Source organism: Barbus barbus (assembly GCF_936440315.1).
Source record: "Barbus barbus genome assembly, chromosome: 6".
NCBI classification, from domain to species: Eukaryota; Metazoa; Chordata; class Actinopteri; order Cypriniformes; family Cyprinidae; genus Barbus; species Barbus barbus.
In genome coordinates, this window is record NC_136734.1 from 8,938,306 (window position 1) to 8,961,348 (window position 23,043).

The window sequence follows — 23,043 nt, forward strand, 5'->3', positions numbered from 1 at the left end:
TGTAAATTAGCTACAAAAATAATAAAACTAATTATGTTAAAAAGTGTTCTGTTGAAGCTTTTGTTACAGTGTGAATGGGTAATAACAGTGTGCCTGTAATCTCAGTTGCATACTACCATACAATGCGTACTATTTTTGCAGTATTACAATGTGTAGATGAGTTTGTTTGTTCATCAGAACAGATTTAGAGAAATAGCATTACATCACTTGCTCACCAATGGATCCTCTGCAAGTCAAGTCACCTTTATTTATATAGTGCTTTTAACAATACAGATTGTGTCAAAGCGCTTAGCAATATCAAATTGGAGGATAGAGTGTCAGTAATGTATAATAATAAGATTAAACACTCAATTTTCAGTTAAAGGCATTTCATTATTGAATTCAGAAATGTCATTGTCTAGCTCAGTTTAGTTTAAATAGTATCTGCGAAATCAAATTGACGATAATCGCTAGAATGAATGCAGTGAATGGGTGCCGCCAGAATGAGTCCAAACAGCTGATAAAAACATTACAGTAATCCACATGACCCCAGTCCATCAATTTACTTGTGAATTGAACAGTTATGTGTTTGTACATTTTTACATACATTTTTGCAGTTTTTATTAGTAGAATTATTTAAACGCAATCAACAAATTAAGAAAAGGGTTGCAACTCATTCTGGATTCATCCATTACAATGAAAATGGAAGGTCAAGTTAAGCAATTTGCAGACGTACACACAATTTTGAGAGCAGTAGTAAGACTATTTTGTTACTCTGACCATCCCTGTGTCCCAGTGTGCATACTATCCACCCTATCTGCCCTAAATAGTATTGAAAATGACTAATATCACAGAATTTAGGATGGATAGTATGCACGTTGGGACGCAGGCCATGTATCATAAGGTCACTGTGTTGTACCAGCCAGCAGGGTGAGCTGTCGAGCTATATGTCAATTTCCCTGTGCACTTTTACTGTCCAGAATTTTCCAGGCCTCTTCTGAAAACCTGAATCTGTATTTATTTTATACTCATTTAATATACTTTTAACAAAGGCTTGAACAAAAAACAGTCTATTCTGTGCTTGCTCAGCTATGTTAAACTTGAATGTGTATTCGGTCTGTCTCTCCATCAACTAAGGGGGTTGCACCCTCTTCCTGTGAGGAAGTCGAACAACAAAGATGCTTCCTTACTACCCTGATATACATTAACCTGTGTGAGAGTGTTTTTCATGGCTGCTGCTAACCGTCATGGCATGACGGATGAATTATCAGCCAAAATGTGGCTTTCAACCTATCAGTGCGGTCAAACGTAATTAGCTGCAAAACAGACACACATACACACACACACACACACACACAAATACAAATTTTGTGGTTTATGCATATCTTCACTATTTAAATCAAGCTGATCTCTCAAGGTGTGTGTGTGTGTGTTGGGGGGGGGGGGGGGGGTAGTAGTACAGTAGGTGAAATTAAATCACATGGTGAGATTACAGTGTGAAGGACGGACCGGACGTGTGTGTGTGTTTGAGAGAGTCTCACCTGAGGGAAGCATTCAGACTGTCAATTGCTTTATTTATCAGCTATGGCTGTCAGAAAGCATTCGGTCATGCCTCTCAGTCAGACTAAATGTGAATGGAACGTGATATAGTGTTTTCTAACAAACCTGTGCAGGGATATGAAAGAAAACACAGATTGGGGATTGATCTTAGACTAGAGATGTTATGTATTCATCATGAAAATTAAGGTAATCTAATTATGCAAAAGTTGTAGTTTGCCTAGAAATGCCAGTTTTGTCATTCATTCATCCTCATGTTATTCCGGACCTGCATTACTTTTCTTTCTTCAATGGAACATACCTTTCATAGTATAATTTTTTCCATTCAATGAGAGCGAGCAGTGAACGAGGCTGTCATTCTTCCTAATATCTCCTTTTGTGTTCTACAGAAGAAAGACATATGGGTTTGGAAGAACATGATGGTGAGTAAATGATACTACTAAATCAAATTTTCAGTTTTGGGAGTAGGCTAGGCTACCGTTTCCATTCCTTTGACATACAAAGAACTGAAGAAATTAATATTTAAAATGAATCTTATACAAGTATAAAAGTAGAAATGAAAGATGGTAAGCAAATGGCTTTATCCTAAATATATATATATATATATACATCTTGTCTGTCTTGTCCCTGTTCAATGTTTCTTTGTTTGTTTTGTGTCTGAGCACATGGCTCTGTCTCTGTTTGCCACATGCTCCTCTTGTCCAACCTCCGTGTTTCCCATGGTCACACCCCCTTGTTTAGTCCTTGTCTAGTCCCCGTTTGCTTGATTGTGTTCACCTGATTCTCGTGTGCTCTGCTGCTTTATATTGTGTTCCTTTCCCTTGTGTCTTGGCTGGTTCATTTTAGTGTATACCTGTTTCTTGGTCCTAAAGTCTTTTGATCTTGCTCAAGTGATTTTTTGATTTCTTATCTTGTTATTTTATATCATCGGTTCCTTTTTGTTTTCTCTAGTTCTGTATAGTTCTTGTTTTTTTATTATTATTGTGCAGTCTTATCTAGTTTTGTTTTCTCTTTTGATTTAGATTTTCTTGTGTTGTGTTGTCTTGAGACTTGTCTTGTTTGTTATCGTGTTTTGTCCTGTCCTGCCATTTACCCAGATTCCCTGGCCTCTGACCCCTACTACCTGGAAGCAGCTCTCCACTCTCACGAGTCAGGTCTTTGGTTCTGTGAGTCACTACCTGGCGGCTAGACTGGTGCGACTTCTGAGATTCACTTCAAGCTACGGGGTCCCTGTCTTCCTGCCTTCCTCTGGAGCTGCTGCCTCCGTGCTTGAGTCCGCTGCCACCTTGGACAGGCTCAGTGGTCATCCCTCCTGCCTGTATTGTGTTGTTTGGACTGATTCACTTCTCACTCTCCCTGCTGTTTCTAGTCAATGTCTTGTCAGTAAACTACCATTGCCCGCTCATTTGCATCTGGGTCCCATTTCTTGCAGATCCCTGACAGATTAATTCGTTTCATAATCGTTGTTGATGTTGTCAGTGATTTATTGATTTATAATATATTAAAAGTAAAACCACTCTAGATATATTTCTTGTTAAATAAAATGTTAAAGGAAGAGTTCAAAAATCCATCTTCAAAAACATGTCTTTGCCTAAATACACTTTGATAAAAGAATTATGATTTATATTTTAGAGCTGTCGGGATGGATTTGGTGGGGATTTGCATACATACGTCATCCATCCGTGCATATCCAAAAGTAGCTCTGGTTGTGGTGGGTATGCTTGACCCTGAAAGTTTGGTGTTAAAACGAACAAGAGAAAATGGTCATGGATCATTCTAAACGAAAACTCATTTGATTTATCAGTTGTATAACAAAGACACCGTTATTTATGTGCCCATCCACTGAGGTAAGATTTGCGGACACGACCCGCATTCATCCGCGCAGGAGCAAAGTCGAAGCACAACCAAAACAATGTTCTTCCTCACAACCAGTGATGGGCTAGTTACTCAAAGACTGTAATATATTACTCCTTATTAGTTACTCCTTTCAATGGTAATATTGTTGCTTTACGACGCACGCTGTTTTTTAACCAGAGGGCTAAAAGCGTAGCTTTAACTAGGATTTTAAGAACTATTAAAAGATCACTCGCATCAAAAAGGCCTATTTAAGGTTTCTCCATTCACTTGGATTTATCAGTTTTAATAAACTAGATGTAAGGGTGCCCGGGGTTAGTCGTAATTTACACACATAAATGCATAAAACGTATGGTAGAACCTAAATCTATTTAGTTGCCATAACACTACAGAGAAAAAAAAGTGCAAAAAATAAATACATAATAATATGATGTGGTATCATAGTGATATTGCTGAACATTTAAAGGGGTCCTATTATGCTTTTTCACTTTTTTAATTTTAGTCAGTGTGCATATGTTCATTGCAAACACCAGCAATTATGCCCTAACAGGTTGCTAATTGCGTCAATGCATAAGTCATCAAAATTCTGATTGGTTCTGAAATCTACACAATTTCCACATATGGACGCAAGCTTGAAGCATATCTTTTGATGATGACTATTTTAGTGACGAGTGATCAGAGGTCCTATGCAATACGTCTCTCCAAAGACGTATATCTGATACACTGGACATCAGCAGCGGAAAGTTTGTCCTGGACTGTCTGAGCTTCTCCCTGTACAGACAGATACTGACACACATACGCAGAGAAACACTTATCTTACGTCAAGGTTGCCTCAGCCCTAAACCTTATCGGGCATGGTTACACACACAATGAGAGCAGCTTCTTAGAGAGTAAAAAGGCAGACTAAAGCCATTTTCAACTTATCTAACATGCATAAATGTAACTTTGATGAATAATTATTCAAGAAATATTATAATTAATATTATTATGAAGGCCATAGTAGATCTGCCATCCACTCCATTACAAATCTCAAAGTCCCCCCCAAAGGGAGATATTTCATTTTTGTTTTAAAAAAAAATTTCAAGAACTAAAACGTACGTCTCGTTTGGACTACAGGGTTGTTTTTCAATGTTTGTGATATCACAAAGCGGCCCATTAGAATATCATTAAAATAAATCCCGCCTATAGTCCAGGTGATACGTGAAAATAGAATTTAGAAGGAGTACAATGAAATCTCAGAAGATGCAGAATGAAATTTCAAATATATTTAATGTAAACTTAATTTACAATCATATTTTGTCCACAAGGTGGAAGCCAGAGTCCTGCATGCAGGCATGTACACGCAGGTGAATCGCTAATATTTGATGTAAAGGGTGTAATGATATTTATGTGTAGGGTGTGGTGTGGGTGCAGGCCGGACGGTGACAAAGCATGGGCAGGTTGCGGATCCAATAACCAATTTCAACCAACCTATTTCGACCCGGTCCAGTACACGCTGAGCAATGTAGCCAATCGTGCTGCCACTGATTGACAGCTCTACTGACTATATTAAAGGGAACGCTCTTTGCTTGCTTTCTGTATTTAATCTATTCACAATTTGAATAAAAGTTTTAATAAATGAGTTTTGTCTACCTCATGTAGGAGACTTAATGTAGGTGTGGTTCGGGTCATTTGATGCGAGCCGCAACCGGTAGCCAGTGCAGGGAGATATAGAGAGGTGTGAGGTGGGCCCTTTTGGGCTCATGGAAGGCCAGTTGTTCCGCTGCATTCTGAAACATTTATCGAGGTTTGATTGCACATGATGGAAGTCCAGCTAGAAGAGTATTGCAATAGTCCAGCCTAGAAATGACAAGGGCCTGCATGGGCAAGAAGTTGTGCCCCATGCTCTGTTTGGAAAGGGCTGATCCTCCTGATGTTCAATGTAAATCTGCATGATCGATCTGTCTTTACATTATGGTCCTTGAAGGTCAGCTGCTCACCAAAGAATAATTTTTGATGAACCTAGCAGGATGAAGAAATCATGCTGTAGAGTCGGAGTGGCAGGGAAAACTAGAAGCTCGGTCTTTGCCAGGTTGAGCTGCAGGTGATTCATCCATGCCGAGATGTTTACCAGGCAGCCCTGAGATCCATGCAGCTACTATTGGATTTTCTGGTTGAAATGAATGGTAGAGCTGTGTGTCATCAGCATAGCAATTGTAGGAGAAACCATGTGCTTGTATAATGGGTTCCAGTGAAGTAGTGTATATGGTGAAGAGGAGGGGTCCAAGGGCTGATCCCTGAGGAACCCCTGTGAAAAGTTGATGTTCTTTAGATACCTCTCCTCCACAGGAAACCCTGAAAGACCTACCTGTGAGATAAGATTCAAACCAGTGGAGTGCAGATCCCGTGGTGGTAGACAGGATAATCTGATGATTCACAGTGTCAAAAGTGACAGATAGATCCAGCAGAATAAGAACTGATGATTTGGAATCAGCTTTCGCTATCTGCAGGGCTACAGTGACTGACAGCAAAGCAGTTTAAGTTGAACGGCCGCCGCTGAAACCTGATTGGTTAAAGTTCAGTTGGTCATTCTGTGAAATAAATAATGTAACTGTGTCTATAAAGGTGTGAACCAAAGTGTCCAGCCCATTAGAATAACAAAGGAACAGCATTCCCCAGGAATGTCTTGTAGATTGCAGGATCGCCAGCTGGAAGGTCCTAGCAGTATTGTTTCTAGCTCTTTTGTCTTCAGGTATAAAATTATATCCCACAGACTGAACTTTGGGAGAAGCTAGGATTCATACAAGGGTTAAGATTGTTTGAAGATTGTTAGCAATTGCTAACATTGCTATTGAAGAACTGCTACACTACCATCTTCAATAAATTTTTCTCCCCACAAAAATGTTGGTTAAGCCTACTTAATTGTTTGTTTTAGAGAAATCTAGTAAATTGGTGAGCCACCCAAAAGACTGCTCAGCAAAAATACAGTAAAGCTGATGATACATGGGGCAACTTTTTAGGTTAGAAGGGATAGTATGCACTGGCCTGTCTAGACATATATTGTTTTGTCAAGAAGTTAAAGTGGATCATAAAGTGTCAGTTGCTGTATTTACATCCAGATGAGAAATGGGTGGGTGAGGGAAGAGAGGATGACACTACAAAGGAAAGATGGAAGGGTAAAAGGGATAGTAGGTTTTGCCTAAAAGTAACTGGTAGAGGAATTGGTGGCACACAGGTAGTAATATGTAGGTTAAATGTAATAAAGAAATGAGCAGAGATCTAAGATCTAGAGGTTTTACCAAATGTTGTCTGTGATACAATTGCATGGGTAAATTAAGTCAAACTGGTTGCCTGATTTGTTAGTGCTTGTGCTTGTGGTGGTAAGCCATTTGAGATCGAATGAAGCTAGGAGTGGAAGTGGAAGTATGCAGTGTAAGGCTTCTCCGGATGGATTTCGACATTACCAAAGACTACAAGTAGACTGCCATCCACAGAGAATGAGGACAGCAGCCTATACAGCTCCTCTAAAAAGGTGCCCAGTTGACCAGGAAGGCAATAAATCATTACAATATGGAGTTTAACAGGAGCTGTTACCATAATAGCATGAAAGTCAAAATAATTGTTGCTCCATAGGGAAGAGTGGGTTGAGTGGGAATTATTAGAAATGAGAAGACCAGTACCCTTCCAACCTGACGGGGGGTGTGAGAGCAATGGAAATTGTTTGAGAGAACAGCAGGGGTGGCAGAGTCTTCTGGATGAATCCAGGTCTCAGTCAAGCCCAAGATACTAAAAGTAGACTGAGAAGCAATGGCCAGAATGAGGTTTGTTGACAGCTGACTGACAATTCCAGAGACCCACAAAAAAGACAGAGGTGCAGTAGAAGAGGTACAGATAGGACGCATCTTAGCAAGATTGAGGTTAGAGCATTGTTGGGGGGAAGTCGTGGCCTAATGGTCAGAGAGTCGGACTCGTAATCCAAAGGTTGTGGGTTAGAGTCTCGGACCGGCAGGGATTGTGGGGGGTGAATGTACAGTGCTCTCTCCACCCTCAATACCACGACTGAGGTGCCCTTGAGCAAGGCACCGAACCCCCAACTGCTCCACGGGCGCCGCAGCATAAATGTCTGCCCACTGCTCCGGGTGTGTGTTCACGGTGTGTGTGTTCACTGCTGTGTGTGTGCACGTTGGATGGGTTAAATGCAGAGCACGAATTCCGAGTATGGGTCACCATACCTGGCAGTATGTCACTTCACTTGAATGTACTGGAAACATACTTGCGCCTACCTGATTCTGATAATGGCTGAAAAAAAAAAAGAATAATAAGGATCATGTCTCATACCTGGTGGAGATGTGAAAGGTTCTGTTTCCTTAAACTAGTTTGTCATGCATTTCTTTATTTCAACACATTTACAGGTAATGCTAGTATTTTAAATATGCGATTAATCGTGATTTAATCACAGTCCATGACTGTGATTAACGCGATTAATGTTTTTAACCGATTGAAAGCTATATTTATTTTATATTTCTGAAATATATGATTGTATTCTTGAAAACAATCTTTTATTGCACTATTGAATAAAATATTAGTTAAGCTGGTGTGTGTTCTGGAGCAATATGGCTGCTGTCGCATCATCCAGGTGGATGCTGCACGTTGGCGGCGGTTGAGGAGATTCCTCCTTCCATGTAAAGCGCTTTGAGTACCCAGAGCAGCGCTTCATAAATGTAACAAATTAATAATTAATTAATTAAAACAATCTTTTATTGTACTATTGAATACACATTGCTGATTTCACCATTAACTCTTCACCTGAACAGTTTATGTTTTGTATATGGTATTGTTGACATCCTTGACCATCAAAACATTGGGGTAGACATCACCTTTTCTGTGCTATCTTGTTTGATTCAGGAGATATGACACAAAATACATAATTTGGTTATGGCAGAAAGTAAAATGGTCGCCATGGCAACCACAAGGTGTTTTTGTGATGGCTCCATTTCTGAAAATGTTCAGGGCCCTAACCTGTACAACTGTGCCAAGTTTCATGCTTTTATGAAAAAGTGAACATATCACCTAAAATTTTGCACATATCACCTGGACTACTAAGGAAATTCAAATGGTTGGTGGGTGGGGAGAAAGCTTGGTTGAGCACTGCACGTTTCAAAATCGAAACCCGGCGCGGATGTTTTTATATCACTGTATATCTGAAGGAAACTGACTGTCTTCAGAAAATTTTGGAAGTCATTTTCATTTCATCTTGTATGTAATTTTGACTAATAAAGTAGCATTTGTGAGCTGAGCGCTGCACAGGAATAAATACATAATAAAAATGTTATTTAAATTAAAGCAAATAGATGCAAATATGTAACAATATATTTAATACACAATGGCATTATTATTTTTTTTTAGTGTAACTGGCAGACTCGGCAGTACAGTATCGGAAAAAAATCAACGGTATCGCCTCACCCTAGCTTATAAGTAATTCCTAATGGTGGTAGAGGTGGAGGGGAACCTTCCCACACACACATTCTCACAAACACAGTTTCCAGTGCCTTCTGATTGGGTCATCTGCCCATTGTTTGAAACAGGAAATAGGTCAGCAGGGGGTGGACGGTGGTAAACGTGTGTGGGAAGGAGCTGCTCCATTGCCCTTTCTCTAGATGGTGTCACAATTCAGCTTGTAAAAATGGTTCTTCAATGGTTCCTTGCAGTTCCAGAGCCATTATCTTTTATCAAGTACCAGTTTGAGTTGGCTATTTGATTATTTAAAGATTAAAAGTTCTGAAATGTGTAATTTTTCAATACGTTATTTAACTATTATGTTCTTCCTGCAGCTTTCAATTTGAGGACTCTAACCAGTTTAACTATTAATATTTCTCAGTTTTCAGGTTGTTCTTTCTGCTCTTGAGGTGTTTGTAGTCAGAATGGGGTCAGTCTAACACAGCAGCAGTGTGTTCTTGGTAATCCTGCAGGGCGAGTGATACCGACACAGACTTTTCTTTCGGTATGCCATCAAACAGGTATGATACTGATACCTGTCACCAGATTAGGTTGAAACGAGGCTTTTGAGAATGTGTATGTGTGTTTGTGTGTGTGTGTGTGTGTGTGTTTGTCCCACAGACACACAGAAAATTCCCCTCACTACACCTCTCCATCCTGGCTGGTCACCATGGCAACAGAGCATTTTCATGTGTCGTCTCCATTCTAACATCCCTAATTAAAATGGGTCTGGTTCGGTGTAAGCCGGCGTGTACGTTTTGCGGAGACATGCGTGCCTGTGTATGCAGATGTTTAAAGGCCACTAAGGAAAACTATATGTAGCAGGTTTGCTGCAGTAAAACTGCAAACAGACAGAAACATTTACATAACATTACTGTGGCGATTACTCCCTCTGGCACAGAACACAAACACCACCTAAAGTGTGTGCAATCCATCAATTAAAAATAATAAAAAGATTAACTAATTGCCCAGATTTATGCAAGTATTCGTAATTAATCATATCTAACATTAAAATTTGTAATCCTAAATGTACTTTCACATTGAGAACTGCAAATTATAAGGTTGATCTTATTTATATAATTTAACATTTTAATTTAAACGTGAACACATTATTTTTCCAACCTCAAGTTATATATAGGCTATAACAAAACAATGATATCTATCAAAAAAATCAGTTACAGCATATGTATCCATGAGATTTTCAGATTAGTTTTTAAAGAAATCAGAAAAATTAATTTGTGGTTTGCTTAAACCATTGCCAGCTAGCAGGGAACGTTCTCAGCTCACAAACTATTCTTCCAGTAACGTTCCCTTTAAAGAGGACCTATTATGCTCCTTTTTCATATTTCTTTCATATGCAACTTTTAACTACCACATTAGTATTCACGATCATTCATGAAGACAGCACTAGTGAGAAATGGTAGCTTTAGCATGATTAGTCTTACAGAGTGCAAAGAAGCTCTTTCAGAAAGGCAATTTGGAGAACAAACGTGTGATACTTTGAGGTGACGTTCGCGCACAAAGTGTTGATCCCTACAGGTATTGGGGACTTTGCCGATTTTTTCCAGGACATTTCCTCAGAAAATGAAACTTAACCACAGTATGCACAGTGGCTCAGATGAAGGGAGTCTATGGAGACTCCTATGTTCCTTAGTGCATCCCAAGACACAACACTTAAAAAGCCTCTTTGGCGCTGACATTATATCTCCTGCAGCTACAGTAATCAGTAACGTTAATGGCGGAGGTGACGCAGCTTCTCACTCAGGGCTGTGTCTATACTTATAGGGCAGCGTCACAAATGGGCGGGAATTTTCCCCCTCGGTGACGTGAACAATCTGAAACAGCTCATTCTGAGAGACTGCTTATAATTTTATTAGATTATAAATAAACAAGTGGGTGGATTTTTACTTTTTTTTTTTCACACACTGCGGCCACGCAACTTTGTTCAAACACCTTATAAAAGTGATTTTTGCATAATAGGTCCCCTTTAATGTTTACAAAATCAAGAAAAAAACATTTTACTTTTACTATTAAAGTAGTTTTCTATTACTATTAAAAGTAGTGCATCACAATATTGTGTTACTCCCTAAAAAAGTAACTAATTGTATTGCTTTTTATAGAAGGTAATGTGTTGTGTTACTTTTGCATTACATTTTCTCATCTGACCTGAGCTTGCTTGTTTGTTTCGAAATTCTATTTTTGGTAAATGTATAGGCCATTTCACACCAAAAGTGAAATGAATAAGACTGAAGAAAATGTCAATTCAAAAAGCTCAAACAAACCTTTCAGCTTTGCTGCCATTCTGGATTGCATGAAGAATAAGACGCAAGAGAAGAAAGTTTCACTTCCTTCTCAGTTACAAAAAAACACCAATGTTAAGTTTATCTACACTCTAAAAAAAATTAAAATAGGGCACAATATACTGTATAATTTGAAGGAATTTTTCCATATTTATTTTTTTACAGATGCTTTACCAGTATTTTGAATTTTACACTTCATTGCATTGTGTTTTAAAGTTAACAGAAATGTCTGTAAAATGAATGGATAATGTTGTGTGTTATGAGTTGCCAGTACTTTTTCTGTTATTTTATGGATTTATATTTTTACAGTGTAGTCAATTTTGTTTATTAGTATGGTTGAATTGGATCATTGAAGGTCACGGCAAAGACACTAGTTCATAAAATTGGATTAAATACATCAAGGATTTTTGTGTTATTTAATTATTGCAGGTTTGTGTCTTATTTAGCTTTTCAGTGTCTTTATAAATTGTAAATTGTTTATAAAGCGAGAAAAGTAAATGCATGTTCAGATTTGCCAGTTTCTCTCAACATGGTTATTATTTGAAAAAGTAACTCAGATATTTTCTTGTAAATTAAAAAGTAATGAATTTACTAGTTACTTGACAAATGACATAACTCGCATTACTTGTATGAGTTACCCCAAACACTGTTCAGAAATAGACTTAATGGGAACTACTTTTGTTAGCTGAGTTTATGTCATTACCTATTAAAACAACTTTGTTGAAGGCGTTTACTTGAGCATATTCATCAAGTGAGTGTAAGATTATGCAGGAAAAACACAGTCAAGCTCATTTTGTAAGTAATTTCTAGTGTTCTCTATGGGTTGTAGTTTTGCTGATTCCAGTTTTTACCCCTAATATTTAATCCTAACAATCCTAAGAGAAAACCTAGATACGCTTTGGATAAAAGATAATTAAGTCACTTAGTTCACTTCTTATTGAGGCAATTACCCCAGAGTAATCAAGGGCACATTACTGATAGCTCATGGTTTGCGCAAAATGTGTTTGCTGCATATGTTGACACTATTGTCAATATGCTACATTTGATGTCACTGATGTCAAACCAGGCACAATGGGTCTTGAACTGGAGATGTTGTGTCTAAAATTACCTAAAATATTGAGTATTTATTAAAAAAGATCCTTTTAAAATGCTATTTTGCCATTTAGATGTTTTATCAACAGTGTATTCAGTAGTTTCTTAACTAGCATTAGTATTGCTCTTCTTTGTGTACTCTTAAGTACTGATACCACAATGGTGTTAGACGCACGAATGTCTCATGACTGAGTTTCATGTAAATTACACTGATACTAGAGTGTTTTAGAGAGAGGACTACACGATAATTAACTTACCTTCCAACAAAATAGATGTAACTTGAGCATCACTTGGGCAAACTCTTGGTCATCAAATCTTGCCTTGTGTATGCCGTACTGATATTTACGCTTGTTTGTATCTTAGTAGCAAGTAAACATGATACCCATGACTGTAAATTCCAGGATTATGAGTTGTCACTCTATATCTCAAAAGCCTGATGATCATATTTGATTTTTAGGGTGTGATCAGTGCTAACAGGTGAAACTGCTCATTTCACTTGAACTGTAGGTAAGAGTATAAGAGGGGTCAGTGGGGTGCGATTATAAGTGCAATATCAAAGTTAGGTAAATCCTTACAATAACACAGTCCTCCTATAGTATAGGAGTAAGACAGTATATGTCACTCCTGGCCTGTGTGAAGAAAACTAACAATGCAGCTTTCTATCTGTCTTGTCCCTTGCCTCACACACACTGTAGCTGAACTCGTCCATTCACGCTTTCCTCTCGCACCTCTCTCCCTGTGACTCCCAGGTCTACACACCGGGTTTCTCCTCAGACACGTTTGTCATTATCCCGCTCTTCACACTTACTGGAATCCAGCACACACTCCAGACAGAGAGAGACACTTCCATTGAGAATCCACCAGTAGCTGACCACAGACTGATACTACAATGATCATTATCATCAGTGGTAAACACCGCATTGACATGATAAAAGTCAACGTGAAACAAAATTGTATGTTGCCAATAGAAAAGGATGTCTGCCAAAATGGGAATTCAGTTTAGAGGCAGATTTATTTTGGCAAATTTGTAGCTAAATCGTTTGAATTTGTATGATCTCATTGTTATGTTTTCATACGGTCTGCTCATGCCCCCTTAACTGTTATGTTTAGGGTTGGGGTTAAGGGTGGGCCTAATGCCCAATGTTTTGTACGATTCAAATAAAATATGAAATCGCCAACTCATAAAATAATTACATTTACCAGTGAGATTAGGTTGCTATACTTAATGACAGATTACAAAGACATTTTTCTTTTTGGGACAACAATGCTCCATTTTCCAAGGACAATATAGTGTAGCAAAGAATGAAGCACTAAGTCACTTTTAAAACCAAGCAGCTTTATGTTGGTCAGCTCAATGAATTTGCATGACCAACTTGAACATGAGCAAAATCTTCATGGGGAACTTTCCTACTGAAATTAATGGAATTTGCTGCAAGAGTTCCAGCACAATGGTAAATGTAACCACGCCTTAAATTGTGTGTTTAGAAATAAAACAGGATCCATTTTGATTCTGTTGACTTCAAAAGCAGAGCCCTAGCAAACCTCGTTTCATTTTGCCTCAAATTTTGGAAGCAAGCATGACCATTTCTGTCCTCCTCCTCCTCGTAATCATTGCATGAACTAGATTTAAAAAAAATAAGTGGATAAAGATGGAGGGAAGCACATAACGCATGTTTGGCTATATGCTCCTTGTTGTCAGGATAATGTTAGCCTAAATGGAAAGTCAGAGTAAATTATTATATTTTTATTAAAGGTGAAGAAATTGAATAACATCCACTAATGAATAAAACATCTAAATATCCTCATTTTGTTATCAAGCTGAAAATGCCAGCTGAAAACTGGCAATGGCAGAAACGTTTATGTGTATATGTGTGGGATTAGGTCCGGATTCATGGCAGAATGGTGTTTAGACCCATTTACTCACCAAAATTATGATTATATATTGTTTTTGAAGGAGGACAAGAAAGCTCAGACATCGAGTTCCAATCATAGTGAGACACTTTTGCTACTTTGTCACCCATAAGCAGATTATACAGGAGATCTGTGACAGTAGCCACATTAAAGTGTGAAGACATGTCTGTGTGCATTCTGTGATTAAATTCTGTTGCTGTGCTTTCACCTATTTATTTGAACATTTTACATAAAACTACTTAATGTTGGATACATATCAGACAATACCATAGGCTATATATCCATTGTATCCAGCCTTGTGTGTATTGGCGTGTGTAAATGCAATGAAAACTTATCTTTCAAAAATGTCTTTCAGATTTACAGTAATGGCCATTTCTGTTTGGCATCATCACATACGAATATCATTATCTTAAAAGAAGAACCTAATAAAAAATGAGGTAGACTCACCCTTGATCGTATCGTCCTCATATGCATTTAACAACTTGTTAAATGTAAAATAAAACATGTCACGGCATGATTTTGCTTCCTTTTCCAGTGGCTTCTCTCTCAAAGGCCCTCACACTTTCTCCCTCCAAGCTTTTCAAGTCTCACACTTTTCCTTCATGGCCTTCCTGTAGCAGCTAATGGTTTACAGCGAGAAGACAAGTGCTTGAATTAGCATGACAAGAACCTGAGTGAATGTGCAATCCTTCAGCCAAATAACACGCCAATCCACATAGGTGTGATGAAGAGGGCTCCATAGATGCATTAGCATAGGAATTAAAGCTCCCTGTATGTGGTTTCATCTTACTTTTTAAAGAAAAAAGGTTGTGACAGCTTATTTGAAGCGGTTTTGCTCTAAAGTCAGTGGTTGCTGTGGTCTGGGTTTTCAACAGAAAGAGCTGATCTAAGCGCTGATAAGGCTTGTTTACAAAAAGTACTGTGGTGGTACCATGGTACAGTGATGGTATCAGATGGTAATACCATGACGGTCTGATATACCCACCATGGCACTAAATGATTATCATTTACCATACAGTGATTTTAAGGAACTCAAGACTTTTCCCTAATTTTGCCAGCCAATCATGTTTAGCAGATGTTTAGAGATTATTCAATTGATTTCGATGACTTTTCCAGACTAGGTGAATATGGTAGCTTAAATGCCAAAAACAGCTGTTGCAATGAATTTCAATATTTGACTTTTTCTTAAAGACACTAACCAGGGTTGCAGGACTAACATTTTGTCACAAGGAAAAAGTCAGTTTAAAGGTTTGTCTAAGAGTTCGCTGTCACCGCAGGCAGAGCAAACAAGAAAGGCGTAACTTCAAGATGAACTAGTACTTTACACAACTTGCAATCAACGACCTAACTAACTGGATGGACAAAATATTATCGTAAACGCATCTATTTTTCGTCCAGATTGGCTTTTTTGACCGGCGTGGTGAATTGGCCTACAGTGGAGGGGGTGCTCGTGGAGGAGGTGCTTTGAGAGGAGGAGACTGCTCCTCAGTCGCATTGACCACCTCACATTTACTGCGCGCGGCTGAAGACTCAACGCCTCGTGCCAACTTCTAGGATTTGCCGAGATTTATCCCCATCTCGAACGCGCATGTTTTGTTATAATCTTGACGAACTACACCGCGATTTGCATGCATTCGCCATTGGATAAAGAGCACGACGTTCGCTCGTTGAGTTGGCGTATGATCGCATTCAAGCATCGCTTTTATTTCGCAGGTTCTTCATGTTTTTAAAGATAAAGGACGCGGTGGATTCGCTGACGAAAATCAGAATTCTGGCGCTGGATGAGGACGTCTATGTGATTTAAATGAGATTTTCGCACAGTCAGTAAAAGAAGTGGCCTGACGGATTTGTTTTATTAGGTGGATTTTAAAAAGCCATCCCATTTCAGAGTGGGAAATTAGGACAAGTCGACCTACACCCCTCACAAAGGGGTTCCACGCAGACGAGTTTACGGCATGTTGTTGCTCCGTATGTTTTTGGCAAAACTGGCACGTTTGCGTGTAGATAGAAAGATCGTTTGAGAGATTTTGTTTGGTTTTGCTTTCTTTAATGATATGGACAGTATTCTTTTCATTCGATTAGCTTATAAAGTTATGAGTGATTTTTAAATCTCAATTTTTCTCTAAATCTCTATTTCTACAACAAACTTAACTGATACAGTATTAGATTTGTTCTCGTCTGAAGTTAAGTTTTTCTCTCTCTCATGACTTGGTGGCTTTTCTCTGTGCTTTGACGACTCCCACCGTGCGATTGTTTGTTCCTGATGGGTACAAGACCCAGCTGACGATTCTTAAACCTTTGCACTGTTTGCCCATCTTTGTAAACATTCACAAGTAAAACACTCGTGATTCCACGATGGAGCTCTTCTCCAGGAATGTGGCCGCGCTCTGGATTATCCTGCTGGAGTTCCTGCTCAGATCAGTGGCTGAAGAAGGTAACTCAATCATTTTATTAAACGCAACTACCTGTTGACTCCATAGAGAAAGACGTGTTGTTACTTATAAAAGTGTCATAACATTGGGTGTTAACTTATGATGTATACAAAACAGAAGCAGTGCTATTTTATTCACTATGCAATATTTTGACTGGGCATTATGCCCATTCTTCTGTTTTTACTAGGTAATAGGCTACGACTGAGGCCCTTACTGAGAAAGCATTCATAAATCCCATGTATTCGATGGCTAGTTAACAGTACTCTAGGGTTATGTCTAGTAGGCTTAATTTATTACTCACGGTCTGGTCTATTACTTTGTGACCAGAGGCACTGTAAGAGTGAGGGTTTGTAAAACGCTTCTGTTGGCTTAATTGTTTAGCTATATTGATGCAAAGAACAACTGAATAGACTGGATTTGTTTAATTGTTTTTTCCTAATCTTTTTTTTTTTTTTTACAAAAAAATACTCCTCCAAACGGGAAGGCTGGGGGTGCTGGTTTAAAAGTAATAATTTTCTCGCTGAAAGTCGGGATTTAAAGTAGAGATTTTTAAAAGAGCACTTATAATGGTTACGCCCCTGCTTTCACATTAGTTGCTTTCAGAGTTTAAAGTGCCCTTTAATAATCAATATAATTACTATGCTCCTGTAATCACTAGACTATGCACATAATAACATTGATTTCATTCTTAAGCCATTCCTTTGTCTTCTTTCCTTTCTGAAAATCGCCGTTGGGTGGATCAAACAGAAGCACAATAAGTGCATCTCAAGTAACACGCAAATGTTAAATTACAGGGGATGAGCGATATATGGGTGTCTTGGGTCGATAGAAATTTGAGTCCTGTATTGTCAGGAGGCATTCCATCAAGTAACCTCAATAAGTAGTCATTTTGATCAATAGAATGATGAATAGCTGTTCACGGAGGTTTCAATCTGCAGTGGCAAATACAGAGAGAGGTATATGGTGCTAGATTTGGCTAAAGGTGACTACGTAGCTACCTGTTGTAAGTCTATCAGTTTGCCGCAGGCTGCTTAATCGATGGCGGGCGGACGGACGGTTCGGATTAGTTCCGCATTACATGGTACGGTGCACACACCTGCTCCCCGCTCGCCGGAATCAATTAACCGACCTGTGTGACAGACACACGCAGGTGATGATCCTCCAACAGCAACGCTGGGTCCAATTAATGAGTTATTGACGCATTTCTGTCGTGGTAATTAGCTGATGAGTGTCAGAAATCCCCTAGTCTGCGCTCTCAAGTGAAAAGACGATAAAGCGTTTAATCCGGAACGGTAAAATGAAACCTCTAGATTTTGTTCTTCAAATATTTGTCTCAATGTCTCTACATAGAATTATGTCAATAAGGAAAATATTTGTTTCCAATGGAAAAACGTTTTGTCAGAAATACTTCTTTTTGTCCCTAGAATTGACTAGAGTAGAATTAGAATTAACTCTATATTGGTGTGTTATAGTTCTCGCCAATTTCCCATTGGGTTTCTGTGCAATGGTGTTTTAAGACTTTGAGCTTCTCTGGTAAATGCTGTCCATTGATGAGTTCTTTAACATTTTTTAGAAAGTGTAATGGAAAGCTGGATAAATTTAAAAAGTCATTAAAAAATGTAGTTTAAAGACAATATATTTTTGAAGTTACTCATGACTGTTTATTGGCTCTCCCTCTGTTTTAATTAGTTTGTTGCTTGTGTCGCTTTAAATTAGCATTTCTTTTTATTTCTGGTTTTTACTCACCTTTAGCAAGTGTTAATTCTGGCCACAGTTTCATACCAGAATATTACTAAATAATCAAAACGACCCGATTGGGTGACTGTACCTGGTAATTCGCTGAGATGGGAGTTTGGGGGCTAGGGGGAGTTGCTTTGGCAGTTGTACAGACTAATATGGTGAAGTCAGTAACAGAAGCAGCAGGGGGAGATTGGATTTGATTCTGTAGTAACTCAAACCCCTGCGTGAGATTAAACTAATGCCAGATCTGTGAGGATCACTGCACTGATCTCTAATTCCCTTTGTGAGGAAATATCAGCTAAAAGAGAGAGAGGTAACAATGGCTTTCATGTGAGGTCAGCGCTCAGGAACTCTTCTGTCTTCCGTCTTCTGTTACCCTGGAGCAAAAAAAGAGCTTATCCATTCCACCTTCTGTCACTTATTCACTTATTTCTCTCTGTCTCACTCTTCTGATCTCCGTCTCTCTTGTATCTCTCCATCATGCACATGCATTCACTCTCACAGTCATGGATTGGCAATGTAGTGTATAATGTATGCTGCTTTGTGACACAGCATACAATGAACTTTTCAAGTGGTATCACATGGCCACAGTACAAGCAAGTTTTGGTAATGCAATCATATTTCGCAGCAGACAAAATCAGCAAGTCATCTAAGTAATAAGTGCATTCAAGAAACTTGCTTACTCTGCAAAATATTCATTTCATAATAATAGTAAGAATAATGGATCACACTTTAGTTTGGGGACCAATTCTCACTATAAATAATGAAATTTGCCTTAAACTCCCAATTTGCTGCTTATTAATAGTTAGTAAGGTAGTTGTTAGTTGTTTAGGTATGGGGTGGATTAAGGGATCTAAAATATGATCATGCAAAATAAGGCATTAATATGTGCTTTATAAGTACTAATAAACAGACAATATGCTAGTAAAATGTATTACAATAAGCAACTAGTTAATGGTGAGAATTATTTCTTAAAAGTTATATGATTATAAAATTATGTTATATGATTGTGTACCATTTTGAACATACATGTTTAGTGGCATAATGAAGCAAAAATGAATATTGATGCAGAACACTTTTTATTCTTCTCTCTTCTTTTTGTGGTTCGCTTGTTCTTTTTTGACTGTGGTGAAGTTTCCTCTACTTCTCTCCCGCTGCAGAAAAGCACATCCCTCCTCAGAAATCCTATTAAATGGAACTGATTTTTATAAGACAGGGATTTGCATTTAAAGCGGCACTCTCCTCTCTCCCCCGCTCCTCGCTCTCTCTTTGGTTGTTAATCCTGTGATTAGCCGCTTGAAGATTTAAACTGCAGCTCCACGTCTCATCTCTAATCATCAATCCAGCACCTTTACTCTCTACAGAGTTACTACAGTATGTTTGTCTCAAACCCAGAGAGCTTCCAGTTGCATATGCATGGTGGATCTCATGTGGAAGGAATCCTTTTTCAACTTTTATTCTTTCATGTGTGTTTTTTGTGTTTGAGTGTGTGGTCTACAATTGCCCCGGTTGCCGATCCAAACACTGTGCAGATTGATAGGATGATAACAGCGCTCAAGCAGCTCTTGTTGGGATTGGACTCCCTCTCTCTCTCTCTCGCTTTCATGTCTCTTCAGCCAGTGCATCAGTGTCAATACCGCCCTGATGGATGAGGGGCTGACAGCCTAAGAGTCTCTCGTTTTATGTTTTTTCTCTCTGTCTCCATCATTCCCTCCTACATGCCTCTAAAAGCGGTTGAGAATCACCGTTTAGCATGAGAGGAGACCTTTGACCTTACAGAGGCAGACACAATCAGCGTAGAAAGAAGAGAACCGATCAGGTGATCGAGGAACTCCTATAATGCAGTGGGTCATTTCTGTAAGTGGACCACATTTGTGTGGTGACACCTTTCATAATAGAGTTGCAGAGAAAGGTTTGGAAGGAGCGTGCTCATGTAATCCCACCAATTACAACTTAATAGTGGTCCAGGATTGATTGCAGCCAACTCATAGAATCGTTTAGAGACACTATACAGCCCTGATGGGATTCTTGGCAACCCTCATGCACTGCAAAAATGATATTCTCAGTCTTGTTTCCAGTAAAAATTGCTAAATATCTTTAAAATAAGATAAATTTACACAAGCAGCAAAGATTAAGTAACATAATCAAATTGGTTTTTAGAGAATCTTGAATTAAGTTTGTTCCTTGATTCGTAGATTAATTATTTCAAATGGATCGCACATATGTTTTTGACTTTCCTCTGAGGGTTTCGTACTTTTAGACTAGTTGACTAGTCGGTTACAGAATTTCAGTTTAAACGTCAGTGAAGTTGGTCAGTGCACATCCCTAGTAGGATGTTAGTTGTGATGACCCTGATTGGTTCTGCCTCTAGTCAACGTATCAGGTCTGTTTTAACTAGCCATTTCAACCATTACAACTTGTGCCAGGCTTAAAAGATTAGATCAGTCAAAAAAATATTCAAAAAATTGCCATTATTTACTCACCCTCTTGTCGTTCCAAACCCATAAGACTTTTGTTCTTCAACAAAACCCAAATGAAGAGATTTTTAAAGATTTTTCAGAGATTTCTGTCCCTCTACTGAAAGGCCATATAACCAAAACTCTCAGGTTTCATTAAAATTATCTTTGTGTTTTGAAGTTGAATGAAAGTCTTGAAATAACACACGGGCTAGTAAATGATGATAGATTTTTTTGTGTGAAACACTCCTTTTAAACACATCAGTTTACTCAAGTAGAATGCGTTCCAGCATCCTTGGCCCTAGAACAACATTCTTATTAATCCGGGATTTTGTGGTTAGGCTTTAGTTTGCGGTTAGAGGCTTGAACAACTGCCTATAAGGTTTGTAGCAGGACATGATTACAGGTCATGATTACAGTTAAAACTAAGAGTGTTTGATAATAATGTTGTTCCTAAACCAACAAAAGACTTGTCCTGCTTGTGTAAATGCGCCCTTTGCCGGAGAGTCAGATACCGCACTGTTTGTCGTTTTCACCCTTAGGAGTGATATTTTTCCAGCCTGAAAATAAGTCCATTTACTCTCTGGTTTTCAGGTCTTCTGGAGATACTGCATAGAAAGGAGCTGCTGGTTCTGGTATCAGTTGATTGAGCAGCTCTTGAAATATAGTTTCGCAAAACGCTTGGCTTGTGTGACACGTAATATTCCACAGTACACCAAAATGAGATTGTCTGTTTATTGATTAAGTGCTCATATACAAAGACATCAGAACCTGAATTCATTCTCTTCAAAAACAAAGCTTAATTGCACAACACATTTTAGACAGCAAACTATAAAAGCTGTTTTGATTATGAAAATCCTGTTTTATATCCACTTCACATATGTTAACTTTGCTATGCCAGTACGTTGTTTAGTGTCTGTCTCACTTTCTGTCCATGTCCTATTGTGAGCTCTAAAGAGTTCTTGAAACCTTTTAGCCTGCTTTACTACTCTGTTCATCTCTCAGGCGCCTATGGGATGAAAAATTACTTGACCAGTTTTCTCAAAGAATTGTGTCACGTACATCAACAAATCTGCAAATGCTTTGCAGGAAGTTTCGTGAAGAGATAAACAGAGCAATGTGTTTCCAAGTAAGGTATATGAACCTTACAACTAATCTTGTCATATATCACATTATACTTTTCAAACAGAGCAGAAGCTTTCTCGTCTGAATTGCGTGTTAGTTCCCCCATTAGGGCGCAGTGTGAGATCTCTCTTATCCCAAAAAATGAGCCTCATTCTGTGCCTCTCCCGAGCTTGCACTCCCCCACTTGCCCCCCGTTGGCAACTGCACATTCAAAGCCATTCGTCTTCTCTGCAGTTCACAGCACGTGCCTCCTGCTTCTACGGTTTCTCTCTCTCTCTCTCCATCCTGTATACCTGTGCAATCCCCACCATTTCTTTCCCAATGCAGCCTTGCTGGTTGTGTTTTTGTTGTTTCATAATTAAATCCATAACCGGCTCTAAACCTAATACCAACATGGTTGGTTAATAGGAATGATGTACACATCCTTGCTAAATCACATTAAACGCTATTAACATGATTCCTTGTGAATTAATAACCCTGATTAATGCATTCACAGATAATTTACTCACAAAGACCCTTTGTTAAGACTGATAATTTAAAACAGAGAAGAGACACGTATTTCTGAAAGATCTGCGCTGAGGTGTCTGGGTGCTCTTAAAATAGGTCAGGTGTGTGTGTGGAGCGGATTAGGTGTGGGCATCGACAAAAACATGGAAGCTTGAGTTTCCACACACATAAGCTGTGGTGTCCACAGGCATTCTGGGTGATGCTTGGACATGTTTATGTTTGCATACACACACTGTAAAAACTGTAGTTGTTGAGAGAATGTAAAAATTCAACATAACCGCGTTCAGATTTTAGGTTCTCTTGACTGTTTTAGTTGTCCCACATTATTACACTCCATTTGACAGTCGGAATTTGTTTGTTTACTAAATGCAGAATGCTCCATTCAGCCAGTAAATTCCTCAAGGCAACTACAGGTTTCCTGTTCAGCTAATTTTTCATTAGTAATACATTTAATATGTTAAATGAACAGGGGCAGACTATTTTCACCAAATTTCAGGTACGGGGCCCCAACACAATAACTATATGCTCTTTTACGCCTAACCCGTATTTTGCTCGCTAGCTCTCTCTCATTATAGCTGTAACTATTATTTATTATAACTATTACCCCTTCACAAC

The 23,043-nt window shown here is 38.6% G+C and overlaps 1 protein-coding gene across 2 annotated transcripts in view; it reads left to right on the forward strand.

The window, feature by feature from the left end:
• Nucleotides 1–15,618: 15,618 nt before the first annotated feature.
• Nucleotides 15,619–23,043, forward strand: part of ephb4a (eph receptor B4a) — a 39,559-nt gene continuing 32,134 nt past the window's right edge. The window contains exon 1 of one of the 2 annotated variants that reach the window (XM_079420269.1): nt 15,619–16,602. In XM_079420269.1, the coding sequence (XP_079276395.1) occupies nt 16,524–16,602 (79 nt within the window). In that variant the 5' untranslated portion in view covers nt 15,619–16,523. The remainder of the gene's footprint in view (nt 16,603–23,043) is intronic. The other variant, XM_079420270.1, reaches the window with a different exon arrangement.